This window comes from Buteo buteo, chromosome 6 (genome assembly GCF_964188355.1).
Source record: "Buteo buteo chromosome 6, bButBut1.hap1.1, whole genome shotgun sequence".
NCBI lineage: Eukaryota > Metazoa > Chordata > Aves > Accipitriformes > Accipitridae > Buteo > Buteo buteo.
This window is the reverse complement of record NC_134176.1, coordinates 4941152-4967762: the sequence shown is the minus strand read 5'-3', so window position 1 is coordinate 4967762 and position 26611 is coordinate 4941152. Positions and strand designations below refer to the sequence as shown.

The window sequence follows — 26611 nt, the reverse complement described above, 5'->3', positions numbered from 1 at the left end:
CTGAATGCCTTCAAATTCCACTATTTGGGAGAAAAAGGGGAGTAACAAAAATCAGCAAACACCAAAGACTGCATCGGATTGGACTCTGTGGGCAGAGTCTACAAATATGAACTCCTGTAGTTGTTGTTTAATTGGATCTTTTACATACCATTGGGGAACCTGGCAGCAGTCAATAACCTTCATACTAATCTTTTTTTTCCTATAGTAAATCAATGATTGTAGGATTAAGTCCAGATGTTTGAAGTCTGTGAATCTTTGCTGTAACCCCTGGCAGTCCATAGAGGGAACTGGGGGTGACACTTCTCTGACTACTCCAACCCAACTCTCCAGTGATGCCAAGACCGATCGCTACTGTGGTGAACAGCTCTGCGCTCAGACCGAATGGTCTTTAATCCATTTACTGCTGTCTTTTTTCACTCTAATCGCGTTTCTATAAAAATTTACTGACGTTTTACTGTCATGCCGTATGGAGGTCCTGCATTTTTAGGCCGTTTGCAAGGTATGGTTGTCCTCCGTCGTTTACCCTCACGCCTGTGGCTCAGCGGTTTCCTCGTTAGCAACACTTTTCTCAAATGCCGTCCACATTTTTGCAGTGCCACCAAGTGGCTGGTCTCTTCATTAGCATTTCTGCATTTCGATTTTGCCGATTTTTATGAACGAACCCAGAACAAATTGCCTTGCAGCTGCGAATCGCATTAAACACAGCCCACCCCAGGAGGACCGGTACGATGCAAATACAGGAGAGAATACAGGGGCAGCAAAGGCTCGGCACAACCCCAGGCCCTTTCAAGCCTGTGTAAACCCGGCTTTCGGTTCCTCAGGAGGCAGCACTGAGGTACGGACACAGGCCTGCCTGGCCGCCGGGAGGGCGGTTACGAGGCCCGCGGGCCCCTCACCCTGCCCCCGCGTCCCCGTGGGGCGGGAGGGCACCGCACCCCGCGCCGCGGCCTCAGCTGCTGCTGCCGCTACTCCCTGGGCCGCCAGCTAACCCCCTCCGCCATCTTAGAACGGCGACCCCGCGGCGGGCGGGACGCCAGGGGAAGGGCTCGCCCCCTCACGGCAAGCCTCGCCTCCCGCGCCGCGCCGGCCAATGAGCGGCAAGGGCGGGGGGGGAAATGCTCAGCGCAACCAATGAGGATCAAGCGTAGCGACCAATAAGCAGCCCGCTCCGGGAGTTCGGCTCAGCCCGTCAACGGACGGCGGCGAGCGGGCCAATGAGAGCCTGCGGGCGGGCCGGGATCGGCCAATGAGCGTTGTCAGGTGAGATTTGAAAGTGAGCCGAGGCGGGCCGCGCTGTGGGGAGTGTAGTGTCGGGGGTCGGCACAGGTATGGCGGCGCCGGGGCGGGGGGGAGCGGGCCTTGTAGTGGGTCCCGGGGCAGCCGTGCCTCCTCTCTGAGCCGGCCTGAAAGCACGGCGAGGCGGTGACGGAGCAGGGGCTGAGGGGAAAACCCTGCGGCGACCCTTCGGAGCCGCGGTGGGAAGCAGGGGGCTGGAAGATGGCGTTCAGTTCATCGTGACCCCCGGGCCCCGTCTCGCAAGCATTGAGTCTAGACCTTATTCGGTCCCTAAACTTGCCGGGTTCCCGCTTTAAAAGTAGCGATGTTTGCTCTTCCTGCTCTGCTTTGTCGCGGCTCAGGCTAAAACCGCTAACTGTGCACCGAAATGTTTTTCATGTCCGTATTGCTCCTTTGGGTCTTGTGGTGTTGCAGGTCAAAAGTGGTTCTTTTCCATCAGGTTGTTTTTTATAAAAATCAACCCTCTAAATTTTCAACTTTAATTTTGGTAGTATATGCTTGCCAGTCACAAATCTTTTCTTTTGTATAAACCCTTTGTCCCTTTCCTGCTACTAGTCTTTAATTTATGCCCATTTAAATTCCAATTAATCTTCCAGACTCTTGTTTGGGCAAGATACTACTCAGAAGCTGTAATCTGGAAAGAAAAGGAGACAGGTATTTTTGTCCTAAAGATATGTTTTGGACATTGAGCATGCAACACGTTTTTTTATGAGCCCAAAAAGATCACGGGTAATCTCTTGTAGTGCTTTTGCTGACCTGGGATGTGAGTTGTTAATACGTTTGTGGGAAGATCTCTGTGTATTTCTGCGTGTATTGTATTTGCCTTCTTCAAGTTTCAGATGAATTGTTCTGCAGGATTACTTACTGAAACGCAGATCACTTGGTTTTGAGGCTTATTTATGGGAGAAGGCCTTAAGTGGACTTATACTACAATAACTAGGAAAATATTGTTCAAAGTAGAAGGTAGAACATAAAAATCCTTTAAATGCATTAACTGTTTATCAGTGTTTAAGGCATATGCAGCTTTTTGTAAGCTTTCCTGATACATAACAGTGTACATATTCTGTGGATATAGATTATGTTACCTTCCATCCGGGCACCGAATTTAAAATTGTGCATGCACTTTGGGGGACTGTTGTTGTAGTTAAAGAACATGTTTAAGGTAAATTTAGGGAATTTGTCCTGAAAGCCCACAAAAGATGGGTGTAGAGACTTGATGCTAGCTGCTGCTTTTAGGAATGATTTTCATCCACTGGACTCAAAAAGCCTGCTTCTTCTAGGAGGTAGGTAGTAGAGATATATTCCCACTGTTTTCTTCATGGCTTTCTGTAATACCATGGGAATTACTAACAAGATCAGTTCAGAGATGATTATTGGAGATGCTCATGAATTAACCTTCCTTAATCACTTAAATGTAAAGCAAGGCAAATGCAACCTATCAACTACAGTAGAGTTAGTCTGATCATTTGCAATCATTATTAATTAACTAGCATCTTTAATCAATTCCTGAAAGTTGGAATGTAAAAGGCAGGATAAAACATATGATATTCACAAATCAGGTGGCACTGACATGCACCAGCCCTTCCAGGATTATGTGGAAGAAATCCAGTCTCTGATTTGAGTGCTTTAAGCTGAGTTTTGATTTTTATTCCCCTTTGCTCATTTAACTTCCATTGATCGTTTTGGTGTCCTACAGCACTGAACATATTGGGGGGAAAAAAAGAAGCAAAATATACCCATTTAGATTTCTGACTCCTACGTTATCTCCAGTATCTATTCCAGGCACTTCCAGATGGTTGTGCAGGTACTGTTGGTGCTATGTAAGTTGCTCGGTACGTGAATATTGCCATGAAGTGGAGCACAAGGAGCTACCACTGCCAACAGTGACGGTATCTGAACAGGTTTTGTCTGTGTTCCTTCTTACAATAGCTCAGATTCTCTCCTTGCTTGCTTTTTCCATAAATATATGCAGTTTATTTCTGTACTCTTTCTGTTTATTTTGGTACTCTTTTTCTTTTGACATTTGGGTTTTTCAGTTAGGCTGCTTATGGTTTTTTTTGCCTTTTGGTAGCAAATGGAGGGGGAGGGGATTGACTTTAAGAAATCCTGTACACCTATAGTCAAGGCTAATCTTTTCAGTCCAGTTCACTGATGATTCCTTTAGCTTGATCAAAGCTTGCTGTCATGAAATGAAGAACCTCAGTAAATGACCAATTTACTGGTAAATGAATAACTGTTGGCTATTTCGTTTAGCTGTTATCACCCGCCTTACTGTAAAGCTGTTTTCTATAAGTAATAGAAGATGAGATTTCTGAAAGACCCTGGTTGAGGTGGCAGAGTAAGGCCAATTGTGAGAACTGATCCTGACCTCTCTCCAGGAAGAAAGCATGAAAACCCTCAACAAGACGGGCTTCAGTGGGATGCAGGGGATGGAGCTTTTTACATTGCTGTTAGCACAGCATGTACAGACCAACCGAAGTTTGCATTAAGTCTTCCTCAGGTTAAAGTAGGGAGGAATCCTGCTTGAAATAAACGCTATTGTATTGCAGTTGCATCCTGGAAACTCAGTTGGGAAATGGTGCCAAGTACTCTGATGCATGACAAAAATGCCTTGCCATCAGATAGGGTATAATCTAAATGCTCAGTGGCAACGTTGCTTCCAAGTATTGTCCTACAACCTTGTCATTTACTTGCTTGTCTCCTTAACGTGAAAAACATCTGTGTTGAAAACAGACCGGCAGGCCAACCCCTGGCAGTGATGCAGTGTCCCTTACTGATTCTGTGTCAGACTTGTTGACTGCTTCACAAACAAACTGGCCCCTTGAATGCATAAAGAGAAATAATGAGGAGTCATTACTGAAATTGTCCTTTGCCTTTTCTCTGGTACACATACAGAAACGAAAACCTAGGGCTTTGTTCCTAACGTGCAAACTCTAATGAAAAGGGCAAAACAAAACATGACAGCTTTTACCCTAATCATTATGATTTTTGTCTAGGGTCATCAAGATGGCTGCTACCTCCCGGTTTGCCAGTCAATACAAGAGGGATTTGAGTACAGAAACGCTCAGAACAAAAGTTGCACGCAGAAAATCAATGCTTCAAAAGGAGAACAGACACAAGTTGTTTGAAAAGGGCCGACAGTTTGGATTGGCAGATGTCAATGTTCAGCTCTCAAAAGAGAGGGGAATTTCTCAACTAAATGAAACAAGTGAAACATGCTTTCAAGAGAACCGCAGTGTAAAACAGAGTAAGTAAGGACTTGTTTTAAAGCTTTTTTAAATTGTAAAATGTCTTTAAGTGGATTTAGTAACATTATCACAGGAACCTAGTTGTGGTCAACATTTTAATTTGAAGAAAAGGTTTAAGATTTTAAAACCGACAACTACCAGTTCTTCTAACTGTTAAGAAAATTAAGAAAATGAAGTCTTAATACAGCTTTATTCTCCTGACTGCTCTGGTCGTATAAATGGAGCTTTGCTCTGATTTGTCTGCAGCAGCTAAAAGAAGAATGCATTTTGCTATTAATATTCAATGGGAAGTCTCTTAATGATTGCTTTGTCGTTCAGGAAGTGAAAATCCCGATCTAAAATCTCATCTAAGAGATGTCTGTGCTTAAAGTATGCTTAGAAATGGGTAATTGTATATTATAATTGGGTATATATAATTATAAATGGATAAATGTGTAGTATAATTTTATTTTAAAATTTGCTAGTTTTTGATGACTTATCTTTCCTCTGAGAAAATAGGGCCTGCATATATACTGAATTCTGCCTCCCTGGCTCTCCTGGATGCTTATGGTCTAAGGAATTAAGTTAATCTTTAAAAATGTTAACAGATTTCTTTAGAGATATTTTCACCTTCAGTATTTTGATAGCAGAGGTTTATTGGAGGAAAGAGTGCGGTCCCTGTGTAATCATGTCAAATATGAAATTTAAGAAATTTGTATCCTGATTATCTTCAATAAATTTTAACTTTAAGTAGATATTAATTTTTCAGATAGACATGTATTTCAAGTTTGGCATAATCTCAAGGTTTTATTCTTACTTATAACATCTGCCTCATTTATTCTCAGCCTGAGGCAGACTTTGATATCTAAAGCTGACCTAAACTTCTGCTTTCAATGAGATTACAAGTGTCTGAATAGAGAAACTGATACAAATAAACTAAACAAGTAGTTAAAGTGTTAACTTTAATACTAGTAACCTTGCAGGAACAGCCTGTACACTGTAAAATGGATATGAATTTATAGTATTCCTCAGGTGCAGATTTGGGGAGGTATATTTGTAACCTGAAATTCAATGTAATATTCAATTACATTGAATACTCTTTTAGTGGGAAGGGTTAAAACAATTAAGAGAATTTAAGTTTTTAGCAAGCTAATAGATCACAAGTATTTGCATTTTAAGACTTTAATTGAAACTTGCAGGCACAGATTCCAGACAGTCTTCTGCTCTTTGACTTAGTATGTTCTTCTTCTATCTTGGAAAAGTTTTTTGAAATTTTCTGACTTGCTTATTGTTGGCTCAAAAATGTCTTCAAGATTTTGTAACATGTCCATCTTCCATCTTTGCTTCAGAAGAATCTACAAATGCAGCCACCAAGAAGATTAATGAACGTAAGGAAATGCTCCAGCGTTATAAAGAAGAAAAGGAACTTCGAAAACTGAAAGAGCAGAGAGAGAAAGCAAAAAAGGGTGTGTTTAAAGTTGGCTTATATAGACCACCTGCGCCTGGATTTCTTTCATTTGTACCTGAAGATCAAGTGATAGTGAAGCCAAGAGAGAAGGTAGTAAGAGTACTATTAAATATCTAAATGAATTATATGTCGTATACTATATTAAAATTTCTATTTGTATACAAAATTATGTGTATGTTATGCCAAATAAACAGTTTATTTTGTGAATACTTTATAAATACTTATTTTATAATAAGGAACAATAAGGGAGTAATTTGGCTCATGTTTTTTAAAACAAAGCTGGAAATAGTACTAGTGATGTGTTGATTTTTGTATTTATGCCTATGTTCTCAGTTCAAAAACTGGAATGATTTATCCACAAGTGAAACAGCTAAGTTATTTTAGAACTGGTAACTTGTTCCTATTTAGTCCACTTGACTTTGAAAGTTTTTCAAATTACACACTTGACCCATTTTGCATGGGCATGTTGCTTTTCACACTTAGACTTCTTGTCCACTTTAACAGTGACAGGGGGCGGGAAAGGAGTATGTTAACTCTTGTTTCCTTGGGGATGTTTCCAGGCAGCTCCTGCTTTCTCCGGGAGGATTACTCGATCAAAGGCCAAGAACCAGGAAGAAAAAACTGTGATACCAACTGCATCTAAGCACTCTACGGTTTGTTTTTTTATATAAACTTCAGTGAATAAATTTAGAGAAAAGGATGCAATTGTCCTTCAGACCATAACTCAGGGTTGTATGCTTACAAGTTGAGTGCTGTCTCTAAGGAGGTTTTCCTGGCGAGAAAGACAAATTAGATCAGAAAAGCTTTCAGCGAGCTGGTAGGCAGCATTGGGCTGAACTGAACTACAGAGAGTTTGATTAGGTCAGTACAAACAGAGAAAAGTGCACAGATCTTCTGAATCAGTTTTTGAATACAAAATATTGTAGTCAGCAAGGACTGCAAATATCTGTAGAGGTAGTAGTGAGACTGAAGTTACATACTTTGGTTTTGGCTTGGAGAGCCAGTGCATCTCCCTTGAATGCAGAAAGACTGTCATGAATACAGATTATAAAGAGTCAGTTCATTCTTCACTCAAAAATCACTTCAGTGTTGGCATATTATTACTGTGAATCTTGGCAGTCCCTTCTGCTGTTACTTGTACAAAAAAGTAGGTTTTGTTGAAGAATTTCACCAGCAGTAATCCGTATTAAAAAAAAAAAATATATTTTGAATCTAGCAATCTTGTCTTATAAAACTTGAATGCATTTGAAGGATTTCCAATCATAACTTTGCAAAGGGACAACTGAGTTAATATTGGGGTTTGGGTTTTTTTTCTGAAAACTGGTTTTTAAAACATGTAATGTGTATAAGATGTGGCACTAACTGGCACCTAGCTTAATAGTAAATTGAAACTATTTTTTAAATATTTTTCTTCATTCTTTTCTGGCAAATTCTTGATTAGTTCGATAATGCATGTTAACCCATGTCTAAATCGAGCTATTTTAGTTATCCTTAATTTCTCTTTACTTTTTAAAACCCTTTGTGCCAAATTATTTGACCATTTGTTTTACTGGAGCCTATGATAGAAAGATGAGAAAAAACATTAGGTTGCTTAATTTCTGGAAATCTGATACTTCACAAAAAATGATCTTTTCTTGTAGGTCTGTGCCAGCGAGCATAGTGCGCACCCTACACAATCAGGACGTAAACAGATAAGTATAGACAAAGCAGCTGAAAAAGAGAAAGGTATGAAAATAGTATGATCCCTACATCTGAATCTGAAAGGATGCTGCTGTTTTGTTTGGGGTTCTTTTTCCTGAGTTAGTAGTTGTGACATTATGGGAGGGAGGCCAGGAACATCTTTGGGAGAGATTGGTGGCACATTTTTGGGTAGGAAATAAGGAGAAGTTTTTAGGACAGCTGTTCCTACCAACTATGACAAGCAGCTGGTGGATTATCAAGCATGTGGCTCTAGGTATTGCATGTACTTGTTGCCTCTGTGGGCTGGGGGAAATGGAATGCAGGATACTAGCTGTCCTGATTACTGATTATTCACCCTAGGAGAGGGAAAAGAAAAAGGTCAGTAGGCAGAATTGCATGACTGCTAGCTGCTGTAGCATCTGGAGTTGTGCAGAGCTTTCTGTTTGTCTCTAAGAATATCACATGTAGTAGCTGCTGCTATTACAGAAGAGCAAGCAACTTCACCTGGAAAGATGAAGGATAACTGACATAAGTAAAATATGAATTTTCCTTGGTATTGTGGGTAGCCTGAAAAATAGCTGATTGAATGAGCTGTAAATATTTTCAGCGAAGTCTTTCTTCTGTATATACAGCAGATAATTTGTTGTCTGTGGTCTCTAAATTAAACTGCTTGTGTAACTCAGCATTGAAGAAGGTTTGGAAAAGGATAGTGTACTGGTAAAGCACATGAGCATATGTCATCGTTTAAACCCAGCCAGCAAATAAGCACCATGCAGCTGCTCACTCACTTCCCCCCCCCCCCAGCCAGTGGGATGGGGGAGAGAAGCGGAGGGGGAGGTTAAAACTTGTGGGTTGAGATAAGAGCAGTTTAATAGAACAGAAAGGAAGAAACTAATAATGATTATAACAATAATAATAAAAGGATTGGAATATACAAAACAAGTGATGCACAATGCAATTGCTCACCACTCGCTGACTGATGCCCAGTCAGTTCCCTAGCAGTGGTCTGCCCCTCCTGGCCAGCTCCCCCCAGTTTATATACTGGCCATGATGTCACACAGTATGGAATACCCCTTTGGCCAGTTTGGCTCAGCTGTCCCGGCTGTGTCTCCTCCCAACTTCTTGTGCCCCTCCAGCCTTCTTGCTGGCTGGGCATCAGAAGCTGAAAAATCCTTGACTTAGTATGAACACTGCTTAGCAACAACTGAAAACATCAGTGTGTTATCAACATTCTTCTCATACTGAACCCAAAACATAACACTATACCAGCTACTAGAAAGAAAATTAACTCTATCCCAGATGAAACTGGGACAGCATATAATGTTGGAGACAGGAGCCCAAACTTCTGATGCACACTAGTGCAACTGAGTAAATGTGCAATTGTCTTTTTTCAATAAAAGACAAGTACAATCTTACGTTTTCATATTTTACAGCAGCCCCTTCTGTCACTTTCTATGTGACAATTACATACATTTGTTAAGAAAACAACAACAAAAACCATCCCATGCCACCTTTAAGTAAGTAGAATACTTTTGATTAGAAATTTTTCTTGATAGCACAGTGATGTCCATGCCTTAAGTAGATAAGGCTAAGTCATGTGGAATATTGACGTTAATGGAAGCTATTCAGTAATTCAGAGTGAAATGACTTTCGCATCACTAGTTTAATTAAATCAGAAAGCAGCAGACCTTTATTGAAATAAATTTTCATATTGCCTTCAGTGAATGCTGAAAAGATCTATTATCAGTGTTTGATATAACAATTAAAACATGTAATTTTTGAAAAATTGTCATCCACTAGACTTGATTATTTCTTTTGTGCTGAATCAAGAATAAGCATTATATGTATTTAAACACTAGTATAAAAATGTTAGGGTAGGGAATGTTTGGATAAATCAAATGTTATAGTTATTTATCTAGTAATTTTTTTCCCAACTTGTCATTCTAGCTTCCACAGAACTGCAGCTTAACATTAAAAACACAAATAGTATTAATAGTAACCAAGTGGGGCTACTAGATTTCAGACAGATGTGGAAAGGGAGGATAAGAAATAAAGAGCTCCTTTTTTTCTGTGCAGGAGAATTCTGTCATTTTTGAAGGATATTAGAAACAGTAGTAAAATACAAAGATGAAAATTATTAAGATGGGTAATACAGTGCATGAATTTGTCATATTTTATAAAATATTTCAGGGGCAATTAGTCTTAAGAATACTTTGTTAGATTACATTAAATTCAGACCTTAGAATACTTTCATATAATGATCAGGGCATCACTTTGTTACACAGATGGTTTGCTTAAGCTTCCAGCTGCGCAAATAACCATGGCAAGTTATTACTCTAGAAGGCTTAATCTGTAAAATGGGGATGATGTTGACTCTGATTGCAGAGAACATTGAGGAGGGTTCCTTAAGCTTTGTACATGGCATCTAGCACACTGGTACCTTGATGGTCCTGCAGGTACTACTGTACAGCAAAAACATTTTCACTCAAGTTCCTTCAGAGCATTGCCTTGATGCCAAGGCTGAGCTGTGCTCTCCATGTTTAGCGCTGCTTGCACTGAACTGAAAAACCACCCCAACCCTGTTGATTCTGGCAAACTAACGCAACTGATAATTGCTAGTGCACTTTTCTGATTTCTACAAAACATAAACTTTCATTTATATTACTTGAGTGCAGCTCCTTATTAAGCTTGAAATCTCTGGAATTAATGTTTCTTACAGTGTTGCAGACCGCAGTCCAGACAGCCTCAAATGTGAGAATCACCAGAGCAGCCGCCTCTGCAGCTAGGCAGGTGCTGAAAACAACCGCTGCTGCTGCTGCTACTACTGGTAAGTGAGGCAGCAAATCTAGTCCTGCTTGTGTAGCTCAAACCTGGTATGTAAGTATTTGGAATAGTGTGCTGTAAAGAGATACCATCTAGTACTGTATAAGCGAGCACTGGAAACAACATAAGTACGTTTATATGCTGCTGTTAGACTCATTGTCAAATGATATGCTAAGACAGCTCTGTTGTCTTTAGGATCTTGCTCATGTCTCAGGCACTCTGTGCTGTAGAGATATGTGTCAGCTTGTTCTGAACTGTCTTAGCACACTACGTTCTGCTGTGTAACTATCTCCTTTGAATAGACAGACTGTATGTAAATCATGCCAAATTGTCATGTAAGAAAAGGACCAAATACTGTATCACTTAGACTTTCATCTGGAACTCTATTGCAATATTTAAATCAAGATGTTGAAACCAACATTGGACAGTTTCCCATAAAATCCATCAGTGTGGAGGATCAATATCATATGGTAATTACAAACTGAAAGAACCAAACCAGAACTGGTAAAAATTTGCCAGTTTGATGTATCGCTGTTTAAAGGACATATGATTAGTAAGTCTGTGATCAGGAGCAGATACCTCTGGAAGAGATGAGAGCCTGTGTTCTTCAGGTCAGGAACTTCTCCTTGTCCATGTTTGTCTTTTTACTAGAATAGGGGAACGTAATGGTTACTGAAGGGGAAATTTTTAGTATATATTCTTGTTCTCGGGATATTGTCTAAAATGTTTTGCGGTGTCTCTTGTATTATGACACGAGTTAACCCCTAGGCTGAAAGCACAGCTTTGATAGTATCAGTTTCAATTCACCAACAGAAATCCTATGCCATATAGAAATTAAAAATCTGAACTGGAATTGGCTTGACTCTATCTCTTCAGCCTTTAAGGAAATAAGGTGACTTTTATTTTTAGTATATGACAACATCGAAAGACTAATAACTTAATGGATCTGTTTTCCTTTCTAGGTGATACATCTCTTAATAGGCTGTTAAATCCTAGGCCAGGTTTTCTTTTGAATGAACTTTTGCAGTTAGGTGTCTGCCCTCTAGCCACCTCCCACTCAAGAAACAAAACACTCCCTGTCTTTAGCCACTGGACTTTTATGGCAATCTTTTGGTGAAAGGTTATCTTAATCAGATGCCTTTTTGACCTTTGGGAATTTCTCTCATTCTAGGTAGCCAGTCACAGAGAAAGACAGCAAACGTAGGAAAGCAGAAGAAAGCAGTCAAACCTGACATCATGGAGGTAGGACATTTAATATTTGAAATGGAAACCCAGTAAAACTGATTTAAGAGCCAATAACAGTGTAATTGTAGCTCAAAAATACTTGAGCTCAAGTATAGAAGTAATAAGTTCAATAATAAGCTAGATTTTGGGAAGAAGCTGTATTTATGTTGTCATATTTATAAAATTAAGATCAAATTTAGTGCTTATATGGATGACGATCACTAATCAAGATCTGGACAATGATTTAAATTAGAAAAGAAGTTCTTACATGACACATCTCATGTCTGATGTTTTAACTATTAAAAAAAAAGGGGGGGGGCCTGCTTTGCTGGTTTTATTTAGCATTTGTAAATTTTGTGCAGTTCATTACTTTTTGAAACATACTCTGAATGTATCCTTTTCCTGCTCAGGTAATAATATGAGACTCTAGAAGCTAAGAAATAAATGCATTTTTAGGTTTTGAACCACCAAAAAATAAAGCTGGAAATGTTATTCTCTGCAAGATATACATGATTTATCATAATTAAAGGCAGTCATTGTGGTGTTTAGTGTCACTGCTATAACAAAGCTTTTCAGCCTCTACAGAGAGACAGCAGTATATGAATTCATCATAGCCATCCAGCCCAGGTCCTCAAACAATTTGCATATGCATTCATGCGCTGACAGTCCTGTGCGAGATTTTTCTCTTTCTTTGCACTCCACTATTCCCTCTCACCTCGTGTCTCCCTCATGCCTCCCACCTCCACTCCTGTTTCCATAACTGCAGCTGTGCTCTACTATTGCCTTGAAACTGGTTCAATCACACACAAACACTGACAGGAGGTAAGAGGCACTTATATCTTCACTTAGATAAGTACCTCTTCATAGGCAGGAGTTGCTTTGTGCTGCCAGTTGGTAAACTCTTGCTGTAACCTCAGTCATCTCGTTACAAGAAGTGTGTTAAAAGTTGAATTCAAGGCTTACATTCCAAGCAGGGCTATCTAAAGTATAACAAGACTTTTGGTGGATTGAAGATGCATATTTTCTTGAAAAACAATCTAAGCTCTTTTGGCTGGTTTGAGCTAATAATATCTCAATATAGGTATCTCAAAAATGCGTTCTGTATGACTATCTGGTCACTCATCTCATAGGAATGTGGATTCAACTTATTGACTAACTTTTTCTCCTCTTTAAATGACATTCTGTGGTCCTAACTGCACTTGTCTTGGGCTGCATTCCTCAGCTACCAGCTTATTTTAGCACATTCTTCAGTCTTTGAATTAGAGTATGTTTATAAATTGTGATTATTCAACAGGCCTAGTTGGATTTGGAGCCAGTAATTCTGCTCTTGAGGAGCTTATCACCTTAAATAAAGCTTTTTCTTTTTTTTTTTTCCTAGCAGTGGGAGCAAGCGTTTGCTGATTTTAATTACTGGTTTGGTAGGTGAGGTGTTCTGCTTTAGCCCCTTCAGTGGATTGTTGCATTCCTCATAGGGAAGTGCTACCCCTGTTGCTAGAATGATTTGCAGGTGTCAAAACCACTTGGGCCTATTGGTAAATCATGACTTCTGTACACGTATGCTAATGTAGAAAGCAACTTACCTGAAACTGTTCCCTTCCCGATGGCTTTCAGCCAGCCATGTTATGATTCAGCCCATGCCTATAGTAAACACTTCATTGATTTGATAATGTAGCATTCGCTTTGTCTGTTTGTGCTGTTATAGGTAATTTCTTCTAAACATGAAGTGGATAAAAATGCTCAACTGGATCCAGCAGTTAAAGGTTCTGCAGCTGATTCTAAACATTCAGTGTCAGTAGAACTTCAACAGGAAGAAACCACAGCAGGAAACAAAAACAATTCTGCTCCAGGGAGACCCAGGACACGCTCTTTTGCACCTCAAAACTTTGTGTTTCAGCCATTAAATGGATTAGCGACCTACAAAGTTACACCCATGACTCCTTCTAGGGCAAATGCATTTTTGACACCTAATGCCTTCTGGGATTTTTCCAAATCTCCAGTGTAAGATTCTTTCTTCTAATGGCCTAAAATGCAAGTGAACTTCTCTGTGATGATAGAGACAACATCACCTTTCTATAGAGAGATTGCCTGTGTAACAAACTGTTGTGATGTTGAAACACCTGATCATTGTGGTTGCTATCATTGCTTAAATGTGGACTTAATACAACAGCAAAGAAAGTGATATAATCCATAATTCTGTCTATGCTTTAGAAGTACAGCAGCTCCATATATCGGAGGACTGTGCCGTATATCTCTCTGCACAGATTTATTCATTTTAATAGTATTTGCTTGAGTTCTCTAGGGTTGTGTGTAGGATTGCCTTCTAAATTGTGCATTTCTGTGTATTTGGCCATATTTAATGTCAGTTCCTCAATGTGTCTTAACTCTAAATGTACTTTTTGTTTGTTTCCAGTAATATAGTTGAAAAATCCAGTGAAACTAAGGTACAAGAGCCTGATTTAAAAAGTCAAGTTTCACCTACTGGTAAAGGCATTCAAGAACAGCAAACCGCTACAAGTTTGAAAGAAGAAAAAGGTAGGAAGTTCACATTTAGTTTATTGTTCTAATGTTTTTAGTTTTCACTGGATTCTGAACACATGCCTTTCCTATTTTTCTAGCAAGTGAATCAGATGAGAAAACTTCCATTCAAAGGTCAAATGAAACAATTCCTGTCTCTACAGATATAACAGCGCTTGAAATGAAGTCAGATGATATAAGAGAGCAAGGGCATGATGTGCCCTATTTCAGGTTTGTGTTCATTTGTTTCACTTCCCTGTTGTCCGTTCAGAGGTCCCTTGCATGAGTAACGAGACATCTTGTAAAGATTAGCTTATGGTGGTTGGTATCTGTCAGCAGTGACCTGAGTAGGCACACAGTCCTATCTTCCCTTTTGTATTGTTAGTGCTAGTAATGAATATAAAATTCTGGAGACCTTGTCCTAAGGAGCACCAGCTTGAAAAGCAGTAGAAAGGAAATTGCATCTCAGCCAGTCAGCAAACTAAAACCATCTAATGGCTTCTGCTCAAAGTCAGTGTAGCTTCTCTGGAAGCAAAAGGATAGTGACCATTAACAGTCACAAGCAGTGACAGCAGTTAGAAAATTCTCCAAAACCTTATTTTTTCACTGTCCCTTTTATTTTTAGAAACATTCTTCAGTCTGAGACAGAGAGGCTGATGTCTCAGTGCCTCCAGTGGGATGGAAAACTTGAGTTGGATATTCCAGAGGATGGTAAGACTAATCTGTAATAGGCACTAGAAGGGTTGTTATGGTAACTGAAGGGGACAGAGGGAAGTAAATGTATCCGAATATATTCACAAAATAGCACTGTCTACAGCATTTAGTAAAAGTTGTCTTAGATAAAGTTTAGAGTTGTATCTGCCTCAAAAAAAAAAAAGGCATGCTTTATTTCCCAATACTAAAATTTAAGCGTAATACTTGACGCGACAGTGGTTGACACTAAAGTGAACAAAGTGCATATTGAAATAGTTTTTCTCTTGTCAGTTTTAAGTGTATTTAAATGTATGAACTTTAACCAAGTTGATTTTTTTAAATAAAATTAGGTTTTAATGTAGAGTAAGTGTTCTTATCTGGGAAAATGAAGATGGCTCATCAATGCTAATCTTAAAGACTTAAAGAGATAGTAACATTTTTTTTGAAAGAAGCAAGGTTAGAGCAGTTCAATGGATAGGTATGCTCCATCTGAATTGTATTGCAGGTCTGCAATAGATGAACGTAGTTCAAACAATAAACAAATTCCGGACTTTTCAAATACTTATTTAAATCAGTTGTGAAATGATGGATTATTCCAAGCTGTACTTTCTTTATTGTTTTCTTGTTGCTATCAGCTAAAGATCTTATTCGCACCACAATTGGTCAGACAAGACTGCTGATAGCAGAAAGGTTTAAACAGTTTGAAGGACTGGTGGATAATTGTGAATTTAAACGAGGTGAAAAAGAAACAACGTGTACAGACTTAGATGGATTTTGGGATATGGTTAATTTTCAGGTATGTACTTGCATGTTAACCTACTAGAGTAAAGTTGATGGTGTTATTTACAAACAATGGATTGAAACTATATTTTTTGTTTTTGAATATTCAGATTCTGATTTATTTTTTTTAATGTAAAAAATGCAGGTCCTTTTTTAACACTTTCTGATAGTGAATAGTACCAATTGGTATACTATGATTTTTAATTCATGGACCAGTTCATTTGTTGTGTCTTCTTGTGGCCCGTGTATCTTGTTTTTCTCTGGAATTAAGGTGTGTAGCCAAGTCTTATTCTGGTTTGGAGTGAGGATACAGTCATGATGTCTACCTGGACCAAAAGCTGGGAGCTTTTGGAAAATTCCTGGAGCTCACCTGAAAAGTAGGGTTCCATGCTTCAGTATGAGAATAGTGCAGAAACTACAATAACCTTATTTAGGAGTGAGCTTAGGTGGTAGAAAACATTCATCTCTCTTTCTCTGTTGTTGCTTCCCTTAGTTTCAGAATGAAATATAATATTCTAAATTATCAAAAGGGCTCTCAACAGTATTTGTAATCAGGATTCAACAAAGGAACTTGTAACTAGTTAAGTTAAATGCAAAAATGGATTTATTGTTAAGGTCCAAATCATAGGTCTTGAAATCCATCCAGAAAGTGTAAGGGTTTGATCTGCTGCTTCAGAGATATTTGAGGGGAACTTTGCTAGGACCGGTAACTTTTACCAGTTCAGCATTTTACCTATGCTTACTATGTATCTGGGAGCAGCTGAAGTTTCTCCTGAGCCTCCTCACCTTTTCCCATAGATAAACTTGGAGTAACAGAATTGCTAGCTCTGTCCCTTTTTGCATTCTTTTTTTATTTGTGTCTTCTGAGTTTCAGGGAGGATGTCAAGGACTTGTCACTTCAGTGACTGGTCTGCTGACATAAACAAGCCTTGTATGGCCTTTCTAGCAAATGAGGCAAGTGTCTCATTACAAAGCCTAAGGAGAACAAGGCAGTTGCATTGAGTATCAGTCAGGGAGGAGGTAATGCTGCAGAGCTAGTTCGTCACAAACAAGCACAGATTGCATCAGGAAGATATTCAGGCCAGCAGTTTAAAAGAGCTAACAAGCTTGCATGGCGTGTTTCCTACATAATGGAAGGCTCTTGCTTGTTTGGATAAAGACAATTATGCAATGTGTTCTTTTGCATTCCTTAAATGCGACCATTGTCAAAGTGCTTAAGTTCAGTAGAACAGGTTGTAAACCAGCTCCTTCATTTTGGATGTTAGATCTTATTGAACAATTCTATACTTCCCCCACTAACCTTTAAACTACAGAAATGAGACCAGTCTTGTCATCTAATCTGAAGTTTGTGTATGTTAATGTAACCTTCATGTCAACTGTATGAGAACATTTAATACTTTATTATAATCGGTTGGTGGTTTAATTTGCTTTTCCATTTAAAGCAAAAGTACTTAAATGCATAACTGTGCTTAAATTTATTATCTGATTTTATGAAACACTGTTCTATTGTGAATCTGATAATCTTGTAAATTAAACCTGGACTTTTCTGGGCTTTCCAATAGATCGAAGATGTGAATAAAAAATTTGATAATCTGAAGAAGCTTCAAGACAATGAGTGGCAACCACTTGATGTCCCAAGCAAAGTAATTGTCAAGGTATGAGTAGCCCCTAAAGCATGACTCCTAAGGCATGAAGATGCAACTGTGTTATCTAAAATAACTAGTAAGCTGCTATTGCAGTAATGAATACTCTTCTTAAATGGAAGTTCCTTCTAAAGCCCTACTCATCTGGCTTCTTTAGATGTTAACGTTTAAAAATTCAGTGAAATTCGTCTCAAGATGCACCATTCTCCCTTGCATCTCCCAGGTGCACTTGTATCAGTTGGTGTTCGTAATGCTAGTTACCTCTTTTGGCTGGGAAGATTAGAACTAAGAATTAACGATGACTCTTTAGGAGTCATTGGACTCTTTGCTAGTAAGACAAATCTATTAAATTTAGAATAGAAATTTACCCTTCAGATGTAGAACGCTTTATCTGGGCCACTGGCGTTGGCATGGACTTAACTGAAAAGGAAACCACACAGGAATTTGGCAGTGACCGCCAGTTTTGAGCAGTGAGTGCTAAATTATAATGGTGTCCCATTAAGAGAGCACCATGGGTAGCATTAAACTACTAGTTCTCTACGCACAAATGGATCTGACACTATCCAAAGTAAGTTATTGCTTATTGCAAAATAAGCTTTAATGTAAGCTATTTTATCTGCTCTTTGGTTTGGAATACATAATTGCTTCTAATGACTGAACATCAAGTCATATTCACATTGCCTGAACTCCATCCAGTTCCTTGAGACTGCTCAACTAATCATAAAAATGATATGAAGGTTGATAAGAAACTCCAGGCACAGGAGACTGGAGGGAATGTAGTCTGCATGAGCTGCCCATAAATGTCAGAACCCTACAGATTGTACAAGACGCACAACTTCCTTTGAAAAATTGAATGCCAGGAGAGACTTCACTGGCTTGACTGGTGTCTGCCCTGTGGTCACTTTATCTCCTTGCCACTAGGAGTCCCTGTATCCCACTGTGATCAAAAATGTTAACTGGAGTTGTTAAAAAACAGTTGTACTGAGTATTTCTGAACCGCAGACTCAATATGAAAAATCCTTAATATGGTCATCGCAAACTAACCTTAATAGATGAATGGCAGTCAAAGACATTCTGGAGATGAATGGAGACCTTGTCTCCAGCATGTCTCTTGCTTATTGCCGTCTCTATGTGTGGCCAGCAGCTACGTAAATGTTCTTGTGCAATTGCTTCTGTCCGAAGCTTCCAGACGTGACCTAGACTTTCTTACCATTTCAGAAGAAGACTATTCCAAATAGAGTGTCTAAACCAAAGCTGGGAGCAGCTGCAAGAACTGCTGCCCAAAACCGGCTTGCTGCTGTAAAAGCAGCTATGAGGGATAAAATGAAGCATGATGGAGCTGTTGATCATACGCATCAGGAGAAACTACCAGAAGTAGAAAAAGTGGTTTTTGAAGCGGGATTTTTCAGAATTGAAAGCCCTGTGAAAACCTTTCCAGGTGGGTGAAGCTTAATTATGATTTCTGTGACCTGAAAGTACTGAAGAGAGTTTAACCAATCTCATTGGGAAGAGGAATTATGCTGTTTTGATGGATACAACTCCAGTACTGGACACGGTTAATATTTCAGCTAGTGGTTAATTACATCAGGGATCCAAAGTAAACTGTTCTACATGAATGTACTGATTTGAGTGATTATGGCAACATGGAATCTCTGCTTAGGCAGAGAGGTAAAAGCAGCTGGTTCATGTTTTTTCAGCATGTATTTAACAATGAAGTTTTAATGTGAGTGTTCCCAGACTTAGCTGACGAACCTGTTCATCAAAGTCAATGCAGGCTAATGTCCTCTATTTGTAAGACAAGAATTGGATTTTTTTTTTAACTAAATCTCTTGCAGTGCTGTCTTCAAAGCTGCAAATAAATTATAGCTATAATCTGTATTCATGTTCAACAAGATTGTAACATATTCCAGTCTGTTATAAAACCTGTTTAATAGGGGTTTTTGAGCAGATGCTCAAAATATAACTTTATTTTCAGTATCTATCTTATTGATACTATGTGAAGCCAGTATTTTCAGTAATCCTTGATTCTTCAGGAGTCATTCTGCTTCTCTCCCATTTCTAGTTCATAAGTTGCTTGGAATTTCACAGTTTATTTTTTGTGTACATCTTTTTCCTCATCACAAGACTAGCAATTTTTTCATATGCCTCTTGTTAGGACATTGTGAAAAGTTTGGAGCAACACTGGGTTTAAGCAAGCTCTAGCAAAGAATCTGTTATAAGAATAAATTCTCAATCTGTGTCTCTTTAATTCTATTAAAATTATCTAATGTGAAAGATGGAAATTGATGACAGCTTTCACCAGATGGACTTTTTAATAAGAACAGCAAGTCTCGTTATTTTAGGTTCTTTGTGAAGAGAAAGTCATTACTAAGTTGCTTAGCTGGTGTTAAGGTAGTTTTGTAACTTATTGACCTACTCTTGTCATCTTTTTTCAATTTCTCCTTGCAGTGTATATAAGATTTCAATATAATATTTGTATAAGACAATTCAGCAAGCAGAAAACAATAGTGTTCCAAGCTAGAATCGAAGGAAACAGTTAATTTCATCTTCTCAAACTGCTGTAGTAATGAAACATTAAACACACTTTTTCAGGCTTGCTTTCAAAGACACCTCGCAGATCTTCCCATCGGACTTCTGAAGAACTGGCAACTCCAAGATCACCCAGCAGAGCTTTGTTTCAGAGCATTCCTTCTGTTCTTGGTAACCCTGAGGATATAACTACAAAACAAACGCCACCAGTGCTCAAAGGCTTCCACCCAGCACAAAATCTGAAAATGCACGAATTTCCCACTGGAAAAACTTCCCCACTGGAAGAACTCCTTGGTGGTGTTCTTGAACACAGGTAGACATGTTAGGGCAGCTTTTAATTAACTGTACAAATAATTTTATAGTTTTAACAGAAAGAATTGATATCCATTGGATGTTACCTTTCAATTTGGCAGTGATAAATGTTGCAGAGTCCTTGTCTTTTCCTTCCCTCAAGCAAATATTAAGAGCTTTGTCCAAATGTAATTTTGCTGCTGGGGTAGAAGTTTATTTTTTGCCCAGAAAATTTGATAGCTGACCAGTGCCAAGCAAGCAAGCATAATTGCAGAGCAAATCGTAAGATCAGTTGGGTATGTCAAAAGGTGACTGAAGGTGATTGATTAAGATGATTGGTAAGAATGAAGACATTTTGGTTTCTCTTTTAGCTTTTCCATAGTTGCGGAAGATCTCTGTCCTGTTGCTGGCACAGCAGAGACAACTAAGGTAAGTCATGCATAGTTCAGGTAAGTGGTTTAAATATTTTATTATTTTTAGGAAAAAAAAAAGGTTTTTTTTAATAGCCCCAGACACTTGGTTTTCTGATCAAATCCTCATCAAGATATCTTCTGTATTCCTCAGGCTCATGCTTTTTCTTTCTCAGTGTGGACATAGATAGGAAGTGCTGCAGTTTGGGGACCTTGTCTAGCTCCTTGGGAGCTATCTTTTGTTGGCTGCTATATGATGACACTTGTTGCTTGGGCAAGCAACGTTCCTTAAAGTCCGCTACCTGTTTTCTGGTGTGAATTTTTTTAAATGCTTTTGCATTTGGGGACCATGACTACAGGCAACAGAAGTATTTAGCTCTCTGGGTCCTCATGCTGCCATAGCAGAGCATTGGACTGTTAACGCTGTTTAAAGGTATAGCAAGAGCAGTGTTACAAGTATCAGAGTTCAGAAATCCGTGCCCTGAAATGTCTGAAAACTTGGTGACTTGCCTACGTTTGAGTAGCCTTAAGAAAATAGGAATATGGCCTCCATAGTTTAGATGATACTGTTATTTGTTACTGCTTGGATCTGTTCATCACTACAGCAGTTGTTACCCTCCTGTATATATAATATATACTTAAAAAAAAAAAAAACAAACTCAAAACTTGGTTACTAATTTGTTCTCAGGCCTTTTACTTCATCCTTTCCCTGTCAAATGAGAAATTGCTTGTTGGTGATGTCGCTTTTGGGGGAAAACTGTAGTAATCTTTAACTTTCAGTATTGCTGATAGGTTTTCTTGAGGTAAAGTCTCATGAGAGAACATCCTCAGAATGTTTTTGGCAGTTGAAGGTCAAAATCTTCTTTCATGTGGAAGAATGATATCTTTCCTTTACACTCTCTAAGAGATTATCAAGCTTACAAAGGTGTTTGGGAAATAGTTCATGTGAAATGGATCGCAGTGTTAAGCTGTGAGTCTTGTCCTGCCTGTGCTTTGTACAGTGTCTGGAGTTAAAACCTAGTCTCTCCTGAATTGTCCTTAAAAACTGCAGATTAAATGTATGGACTTGGTTTGACATAACAGGGACATGCTGGTTTCTGTAAATGCGCCTCCCGTGAATGTCCTAGCTACCTTTTCACCTTTGTGCTTTCGGCATCAAAAGCTGACAAACTTCCTTTTATTGCAGACAAAACAGAAAATAAGAAAGCTTCCTGGTGTCATAGGTGCTGCCTCTTGTCTGCCTGATTTCACTGATGCTTTCCTTTCAGCAATCTGGGAAGCAAATATAGCTACTGCAGACATCTTAGCCTCTTAGAGGGTGAGGAACAGTTAAAATTCCTCTTTCAGATGCTGGAAAATTCTAGCGGTGAATTAAAAGTAATGGATGACACGGAAGAGATGGAACTATCTGCTGCAGAACAACAAGGACAAGATATTGTCATGTGCAGTCCAGAGAAGGAGACCTGCAGAGAGACTAACTTTTCTCAGTCTGGAGAACCAAAACCACATCAAACAGGTGTATATCCTAAAGCTGCTTAGTATAGTTTGTGTGGCATTGCTGGGGCCTTACGCTTATTCTAAAGTTTTATGATAGTCTAAATATTACTCTTTGAAATCACCATCACTGTAGCTTGGTTAATCTATGCATTCTGTTAGCACAACCTCCTTTAGGTAGTATGACTTATACATGCATTGCACGTGAGCAAACAGGGCCGCTCAGACTTTTGTATAGTTTCCATGTGATACGTGAAGGAGAAAGCTAATATAAGAGGCTTGAAGTAGATGTCAATACAGGCTGTTTATGGTTTGGTTTGGGTTTTTGGGGGGTTTTTTTGGTTTTTTTTCAGTAAATGTAGAAAACAATACTGTTTTTTCAGCCTTGGCAGCATCAGACTAATGTTAAAAAAAAAAATGAAATATTCTTATTTTTCAGATGTTCCATGTAGTGATTTGACTTTCATTGGCAGAAGTCTTTTTGATATGGTAAGTTGACCTTCAGGTTTATTTGACTAAGACAATCTGTATGTTACAGTACTGTTAGCCTTTCCTACGGAACCAGTTACAGCACAAAGTAAATTAAACTCTGTAAGACGTTGTCAAGCCAATGCATATAACTTACTCTAAATATAAGCCACGATTCCTGTCTCTCTGCTCGGACTCAGGCTGTTATTCCTTATTGCACATGATGAGTGTAGGATGAATCGAGACATTTGTCACAGAAGAATGTCTGATTCTTATCACATTGAGCCTTTAAATTATATTTCTTGTGGATTTCCTTGTAAATATTTACTAACATAATGAATGGCCTAGCCTTCTCCTTACAGTTTCTTCTTGGAGTTTTCCAGGTCTGTCCCATCCCTTTTTTCTTGTAGCTTTATCTTTTAGAGCTGGAAGTAAGATTCAACAGGAAAAAAACCAGGTGTGCAAAAACTTTCAAATTGTTAGAAGAAATTGGCTGTACAGTTTCCTTGGTCTCATGTGACAAGTCCTCTTTAAAAATTGGATTATTGCTTGAAGTGGACCACATTCCCTTCTTATTTTATGTTTGGAAGTAAGCTTGCAAAATTTCTCTTAGGAAAGTCATGGTACTTACAGCGGTACCTGATTTTTGAACTGTGGCTGTTGCTTTGAAACAGTATCATATATAAGCAAGCACATTTTAGTATACTTAGTACATCTACTGAATCGCTGCAAGTTTCAGCTCTGCCTGACAGATTGGCACTTTGCTTATTCTAAAGCTGCAATGTGTCCACAGTACTGAGTGAGGGGCAAGAGAACTGCATCCTTCTCCTGTCCCCTTGTGTCGTGGTTTAACCCCAGCCAGCAACTTAAGCACCACGCAGCTGCTCACTCACTCACTCACCCGCCAGCCAGCGGGATGGGGGAGAGAATCAGAAGGAAGAAGGTAAAATTCATGGGTTAAGATAAGAACAGTTTAATAGAACTTAAAGGAAGAAACTAATAATGATAATAATGACAATAATAATAAAAGATTTGGAATATACAAAACAAGTGATGCACAATGCAATTGCTCACCACTTGCTGACTTAGTCAGTTCCCGAGCAGCGATCCCCCCCAGGCCAACTCCCCCAGTTTATATACTGGATGTGACCTCACACAGTATGGAATACCCCTTTGGCCAGTTTGGCTCAGCTGTCCCGGCTGTGTCTCCTCCCAACTTCTTGTGCCCCTCCAGCCTTCTTGCTGGCTGGGCATCAGAAGCTGAAAAATCCTTGACTTAGCATGAACACTGCTTAGCAACAACTGAAAACATCAGTGTGTTATCAACATTCTTCTCATACTGAACCCAAAACATAACACTGTACCAGCTACTAGAAAGAAAATTAACTCTATCCCAGCCAAAACCAGGACACCTTGTCAAAAGTGTTTTCTGCTAGTTTTTGTCCCACGAGGTTTAAGTGGCCTCTGAAGTAGGCAGGTACCTAACATAGATAAGCAGTTGCCTGACTAATTACGGTTGGTCTGGTGTTTATACAGATGTCATTAGAGAAAGGGGAATTTGCTATTGGCTTATTTTGTGTGTCATTGCAGTGCTGTTTTGCACAGCAGATAACTAACTGTTCCTTGAACACTTACTTCACACTGATTTCTCCCACAGCCAATGCTGGATGCTGAGCTTCCCTTCACTCCAGTCAAGATCAAAGCCCAGAAGTCTTCAACAGCCGAAGCACTCAGTGACCTTATTGTATTTTCTCCCCTTCCTCCCTCTGGGGAGAAATGAAGACTGACTTGAAATTGAAAATATATAAATTATATTAATAAAAAAAACCACAGAAGATACCTGGAATACAGTCTGCTACCCTTGAACTGTATTCTGAGGGAATGAATATGTTGTATTTTGTGGTGGAACTTACTAAAATACTTTGTAACATTTTATGGTACAGTCATTATGCACTGTAAGTACTGCTGTGTATTAGTAGTGGGGCATTTTCTGGTTATGCCTGCTCTATCCAATGATTGCATATTCTAATTACAGTCTAAAATACTTTTATTTTTGTGTAATTTCATGTATTTCCTCTCTACTTTAAGTTGTAAAACTATTCATCTTTAAGCTTTTCTGTCCTGACCTTACATACCTCATGAATTATTTTTATAAGACGCCTACCAGACTAGCTGTACCTGTGCCCTGTTTCTGATGCGAGGGCATCTTCTGGGGGTAAGACTCAGCCTGCTGCCTCCCCCAAAGCATTGTTTCATACTCAGTCGCTGTTGTGAGGCTGCTGTTGCACCCTTAGGCTCTGGTATTCTGTGCATTTACAACTCTGCCTGATCAGCAGCTGTGGCAGGGTTTGCTGCATGTAATTCTTTCCTGTGGGAGTTTTCCTGGTGGTTAACAACCACTTGTTTTGTAATAGTAGAAATTATGTCAGAGCAAGGATTTCAGAATCAGACACTATCTTTTCCTGGCAATGTATTAAAATAGGCATTGATGATTATTTCTTTTAAGGACACTGTTATCTATTGAGTAGCTTAAGTACCGTCAAGCCAAACTATATTCTGTCTTTACTTTTTCATGTGAAAATCTCTTAACCTCTTTCTCTGAACACTTGACATGTTAACCTCAGCCTCTTCTCGCCTCTTGTTCCTTATGTATTGTTATCTAGACTGTAATGTATTTATGCATAAGGAGCATGCCAGTTTAATACTACTACTCAAATATACAGTATATATAAGTACCTCCAGTTACTCTATTTTTAACAAATATCTGACTGGGCTTCTTCTTGTAATGGTGACCTTAGTGTAATACACACATTCTTTGTTATTAAAAAACAATCCCTCAGCAGAAAGCATTGTCAGTGCTGCTGGGGCAGCTTGTCTGATTTAAGTTTTACCTGAAGCTGTATACTGATTACACTGAAATAAATAGAGGAAGCTAGCATGACTTGGTGTTACTGTGCTGGCATCAACTTTCATTGTTACTAAACTCCAATTATACAGATAGTTTCGAACAGATAGCTCTTAATGACTTGCCTGCTCTGTTCGGTCATCAACACTGTGCAATGAATAGTGGTGACAGGGGATTTCTGACATCTGACATATACCCATAAGCTGATGTTAGCAGTGTGCTGGTCTAGGCTACTGCATCTACTGAAAATTTCAACACAGTGGTTGTAACTTGGCATCTCCCAAGTACAAATGAAGCAACTGTTATAAAAGAGTATGAGACGTGTCAGAGATCCTTGAAAACTTCCATAGTGGCTATTGTGCTGTTCTTGTTTTGCAGACAAGACCGGGAGAATGACTCACAGCAAAGGGAACATACTTTTTTTTTTTTTTTTACCAGCCTGACTCATGAGGTGAATTTGCAAATAAACTTCCCCACCCTTAAAACCGGCCCTGACTCACCCACAAGTGATGAGGGGAGAGAAGCACAAGGCTCATGACCCATTCCATGGAGTATGTAACGCTTGCATAAACTGGAGCTCCCCTGGGAGGGACGCGTGTTCAGGACACGCTGATTTGGGCCACAGAATGGGCCTTTGAAATGGAAAGGGGTAACTTTTCTAGCCGCTGTCTAGGAGAGAGATTTTGCCTCCTCCAGCTCTGCACCCCCTCCTGAAATACCTCATTCTAGTCAGGATCAGAGGCTTACGAGTTCTCCACGTTTTCCAGTGTTTCCTAGTGGAAAACCTCAGTGAGGCAACACTTCTGTGAATTACACGCAACCCATTCGCAGCCTGATCACGCACCTCGTCCTCCCCTGGGGGGGGGAACTTAAATCCTTCGCTGGGCTGTTTTGATTCCTTTAGTGGAAAAGGAGTAACTGCTCTACCTAGCAGAGAAACAGGCTAAAAATACCAAGTTACTGACTGGTGTCTGGTACTTGGAGAAGATGGGGTTGAAGACTGCTGCCCTCGTTCACAGGACCAGGGGCAGTACGCCACAGGTTGCTTTCCCAAGTACTCCTCTCCATACAAATCAAACTGCTCCTAGTCGTCACCCTTTGTCAAAGAGATTCTCTGTCTCTACAGCAGAATTCAGATACTTCCACATTTGAACTCCGCTTGCTGG

At 39.3% G+C, this 26611-nt stretch overlaps 1 protein-coding gene across 6 annotated transcripts; it reads left to right on the top strand.

Moving 5' to 3' along the window:
* The first annotated feature begins 1252 nt into the window (after nucleotides 1–1252).
* DLGAP5 (DLG associated protein 5) lies at nucleotides 1253–26516 on the top strand. 6 transcript variants are annotated; one of them, XM_075029508.1, is made up of 20 exons: nucleotides 1265–1326; nucleotides 3067–3185; nucleotides 4293–4543; nucleotides 5873–6081; nucleotides 6552–6644; nucleotides 7632–7716; nucleotides 10391–10498; nucleotides 11666–11736; nucleotides 13421–13716; nucleotides 14129–14250; nucleotides 14334–14463; nucleotides 14858–14943; nucleotides 15561–15721; nucleotides 17268–17360; nucleotides 18567–18786; nucleotides 19941–20190; nucleotides 20540–20597; nucleotides 21926–22094; nucleotides 22512–22561; nucleotides 24198–26516. In XM_075029508.1, the coding sequence occupies exons 3-20, from the start codon at nucleotides 4303–4305 to the stop codon at nucleotides 24318–24320; spliced, it is 2565 nt and encodes an 854-aa protein (XP_074885609.1). In that variant the 5' UTR covers nucleotides 1265–1326; nucleotides 3067–3185; nucleotides 4293–4302; the 3' UTR covers nucleotides 24321–26516. The 6 variants fall into 6 exon arrangements, with proteins under 6 accessions (XP_074885612.1, XP_074885608.1, XP_074885609.1 ...); XM_075029509.1 differs by having other exon boundaries at nucleotides 1276–1326; nucleotides 3067–3197; XM_075029510.1 differs by lacking the exon at nucleotides 1265–1326 and adding an exon at nucleotides 2443–2579.
* The last annotated feature ends 95 nt before the right edge of the window (nucleotides 26517–26611 follow it).

Bases quoted from the DNA above. Each gene is read 5' to 3' on its own strand.
- DLGAP5 (XM_075029507.1), top strand. From the start codon at position 4,303: ATGGCTGCTACCTCCCGGTTTGCCAGTCAATACAAGAGGGATTTGAGT. The intron at 18,787-19,940 runs GTGGGTGAAGCT...ACACTTTTTCAG, and splicing joins CCCTGTGAAAACCTTTCCAG to GCTTGCTTTCAAAGACACCT. The intron at 20,191-20,539 runs GTAGACATGTTA...TTTCTCTTTTAG, and splicing joins GGTGGTGTTCTTGAACACAG to CTTTTCCATAGTTGCGGAAG.